Below are 4,037 nucleotides of genomic sequence, written 5' to 3' on the forward strand. Positions count from 1 at the left end.
TTGAATAAAATAACATTTATATTCCACATCTTTATTAAATTATTCTGCTCAGACAAACCAAGCCACTGACATTTCCACTATAAACAGATGAATGTTCTAATCTTTAAAATGTTACATCAGGGACTCATAGGAATGCATCACACCACTCTCTCAGGCACTGGGAGCAGGATGTAGCATTCCTGGTGTTGGCTCCGCTGGTGTCTTTCAGCCACTCAGTGAACAGCTCCCCATCCTTCCGCAGCAGCAGGTACTGACCCAGAACCACAAAGGCCTAAGAAGGAGATGCAGCGGTTATCCTACATATTACTTTGTTGCAGTGGGCCTGTCCTTAAGTGCAGGTCAGTACTGTGGTGCTACTGTCCATGGTGGGAAAATCATCAAAACAAGCCTTGTCCTGGGATCATTTACCAGTCCCCATTTGCCACGAAGCCAACGCCTTGACAACTTAAGGCGCAGGAGCTCCACAATACTTGACCTAACGTTAACATTCTAATAGGTCATTTTTTAAAATCTAGTCTAGAATGCATAGCATGTGAAGCGCTGTAAAAAACGAACGAATTTACTCTGTCAAAACCTTGCTCCTCCAGTTTTTTTCCCAAGACCTCGCCAATTCCCGACAGTGCAGTCACCGGTTTATCGCCCATGGGTTCTGCAACGAAGTCCCTGTGCTTCTGAGAAGTGGTCGACATTTCTGCAAGAGACAGCTGCGCAATGATGGTCTAGTAGTCAAACAACTATGCGGTCTGTGCTAACTCACTCTAATAACATTTGCTCTAGACGTGTCTGTGCGCCATATGGTACCTACAGCTTCCAGTTAATATTTCAGTAGGCATATGTTGAAATAACTTACACTATTGTATTTCACGTCCTTACCCGAGACAATGGCCTTCAGTAATTGTTACCATGCGTTTATGATTTGACGGATCACGTGCTATAAAAGTGCGCACTAAAACACCTGTAGATAATTCAATGAGACTGACGATAGGCTACTGATGGTAGGTGGGGATTGATGGTCTGTTTACATAGCAGGTTAGGAGAACTAACAGCAGGTTAGGAGAACTAACGTAGCAGGTAAGGATAATGAGGTTAATGTTAGGAATGGCATAGACGGCGCATAAGTTTCAAGTTTGTGGAATCTTATTTTGACCATAAAAATGCACCTTTATAATACAGCATTCCATGTATCATCACATTTGCAGACTTATGTAAGAAACCATTCTATTCATAATGTGATGAGTAGATTGGATAGTCATAATTTAGGATATAATATAACTCGATCACTGTTCGCAAACAGACCGTTCAATGCATGGCTGAGTGCATATAGCAGGGATCATCAACTAGATTCAGCCAAGCACAGATTTTTACTTGAGCGGATTGTCAGGAGGCCTGAACATAATTACAAATATTTGTCAACTGCAAATTGACAGCAAAAAACCCAAACGGACTAAAACAGAATGTCAAACCGTACTTACATTTGTATACGATCACATACTGTATATCTCTATTATGCGTGGGAATACTTTGGAACAGATTTGACAGTATTTTATGTCCAACAATAAAACATTTAAAAAATATAGATTAAATAGAGGAGGAGGAAGGGGAGGACCATCCTCAGTGAATTTCATATTTTTTTTAAAGGAAAACATTGAAAAGGTTATCCTTTTTAGATTAAACTATACTAAATATATTCACGTCACAAACTAATTGATTAAAACATAGTGTTTTGCAATGAAGGTCTACAGTAGCCTCAACAGCACTCTGTAGGGTAGCACCATGGTGTAGCCGGAGGACAGCTATCTTCCTTTTTCCTCTTGCCAGTACATTGACTTCAATACAAAACCTAGGAGGCTCTTGGTTCTCACCCCATTCCATAGACTTACACAGCAATTATGACAACTTCCGGAGGACGTCCTCCAACCTGTCAGACCTCTTGCAGCATGAACTGACATGTTGTCCACCAAATCAAAGGGTCAGAATCTGGTACTGAAAGCATATGCTACAGATAGTTAGTTCTGCATAAAATGTGGTGACTCAAAGAGAAAGACAGTTTAACAAATTAATTTCTTCAAAAATGAAGGAGAAGTGAGAGAGATGTAATTTTGTTCACTTTCAGTTTCACTTACTTAGCTAGCAAATGAGGCTGGCTAGTTTAGCTACTCAAACACCTCGCTCAAACAGAGGGATGCTATGTTAGCTAGCTGGCTACAACTATCCAACACAACACTGGAACTCTTCCAAGTCAAAGCTTTTGGTTTTATTAATTTATTGCCACCTGGTCCCACCGGTCTAACTGACTATAAGCTGTAAGGTTACTGCATGACTGTAGCGGGTTTACTAACGAATTTGCTCTATTAGCTATGTTGATTAAGATGTTACGTTAGCTAATATGGGGACAACGATGTAGGCTGTGTGTAGCGGTTATGACATGGACTGGCTTGGAAAGTTTTTATTTGCCTGGTCACATACAGCTGATGTGTTGTTCATTGAAGTCCACAAGCGAAGGGAAAAGAGAAGGAGAGTGCATAGAGGCTAGAATTAATACAACATGGCTGCTATGAAAGTGAACTATGTTTGTGTGATCAGGGTGTATTCATTCTGCCGATTCTGTTGAAAAACATTTCTGAAACGGAAGAAAACGTAACGGGGATAAAATACCTGCATTTGTCCAATAGAAACTCTCGTTTGCAACTGTTGAAATACTGATTACACCCTAGATATGCTAGATGCAGGCCATCAGTGTAAACCCTTTGCAATGAAGATCTGTGAAGTTGTTTGGATTTTTACGAATTATCTTTGAAAGACAGGGTCCTGAAAAAGGGAATGTTCTTTTCTTGCTGAGTTAATTGAAATATTATATATATTTTTTTTGCTCAGAAAACTTGGGGTGCTAAATAAAATCACCAGCGAGTCAAATTCGGCACGCATCCGCCAGTTAGAGAACCCTGGCGTGTAGCGTAGAATGAGCCTAGGCTATAGGCTATACAAGCTACGTTTCTTCTTTGTATGGTAAACATTGTGTCTTTTATAAACACATTTCAGGCAATTCTACTACACTTTATATGACTGGAGACATTAACAGAATATTGTTTATATTCAGGGTAGACTACTCTGCTGACACTGACAAACAGATCAATAAAAACGACATTATCCATAGGTCTATGAGAAGGAGAGGCACAACTTTGATAATGATTGAATTGGCTATGCACAGTGCGCTTTCCGGGGTTGCCTATGCTCTCCCGCTGGTGCCAATAGGCTATACTGTTCTCACAATTAAGTTGCATTTTTTTTGCAACTAAAAGAGAGATTACAGTCGTTTCATTGTCTTCTCTTTACAGCAATACACTACATTTCACTGACAGTCGCAAGTCAACCATAATCTATTTGGTATTTGCAGGGAGCGCTGCGTTTCTTTCCAACTGTAGGTAATGCAATTTAAAACAATCCACATTGTATTTTTTTAAAGAGGCTAATGATCCTCTGGCCAAATCATGCTTTAGTAGGCTAGCCTATTTGAATGATTTAATGTATTTCTGTATAGACAGGAGAAGGCTAATTAGGCTATATAATTTCGACAATGTATTTGAATTTCCTTTTGGGAAACGCTTAGCTTCAACTACCCGTATGGACGCGTCGACTATTGGAAAGTGTTTAGGCCAAAGACAGGTCTAGAAACTCTGTGGTTAGGTTTATCTACAATACTAGTCGTCAACAACTGTTGTCCCCGACACTATCACTAGATGGCGCTGTAAGACGATCTAGCCACAACGAAACGGAAACAGACCATCCGTCCCGATCTTATAGCTAAATGGCCCCGACATACCATAAATCAGTACCATAACCATTGAGCTATAAAATAACACTCATAACAAGTGTAAGTAGCTAGATTATACCAAACATCATAATTCCCACCTGTCTGTGACAGAACATTACGACGTCGACATCGACGCGACGCTTGCTCTAGATCTGACGTCAAGACGTTTTCTTTTTCGCACAGATTGACCAATAAGAGACAAGTGCGAACACACTCCCCTCCCATC

General features: G+C 40.3%; 1 protein-coding gene across 1 annotated transcript; it reads right to left on the reverse strand.

Moving 5' to 3' along the window:
• Positions 1 to 29: 29 nt before the first annotated feature.
• Positions 30 to 689, reverse strand: LOC139411074 (barrier-to-autointegration factor-like). Its single transcript, XM_071156905.1, has 2 exons — positions 564 to 689; positions 30 to 271 (listed from the first exon to the last, which is right to left on the reverse strand). Exons 1-2 carry the CDS (start codon positions 687 to 689, stop codon positions 125 to 127), a joined length of 273 nt encoding a protein of 90 aa, XP_071013006.1. The 3' UTR covers positions 30 to 124.
• Between the last annotated feature and the right edge of the window lie 3,348 nt (positions 690 to 4,037).

The sequence above is a fragment of the Oncorhynchus clarkii genome, chromosome 1, assembly GCF_045791955.1.
Source record: "Oncorhynchus clarkii lewisi isolate Uvic-CL-2024 chromosome 1, UVic_Ocla_1.0, whole genome shotgun sequence".
In the NCBI taxonomy this organism is placed as follows: domain Eukaryota; kingdom Metazoa; phylum Chordata; class Actinopteri; order Salmoniformes; family Salmonidae; genus Oncorhynchus; species Oncorhynchus clarkii.

What these genes read in the sequence shown, in the direction of transcription:
- LOC139411074 (XM_071156905.1), bottom strand. Translation starts at nt 689, where the DNA reads ATGTCGACCACTTCTCAGAAGCACAGGGACTTCGTTGCAGAACCCATG. An exon ending in AGGAGCAAGGTTTTGACAGA is followed by an intron (nt 272 to 563) that starts GTAAATTCGTTC and finishes TCTCCTTCTTAG; the next exon opens with GCCTTTGTGGTTCTGGGTCA.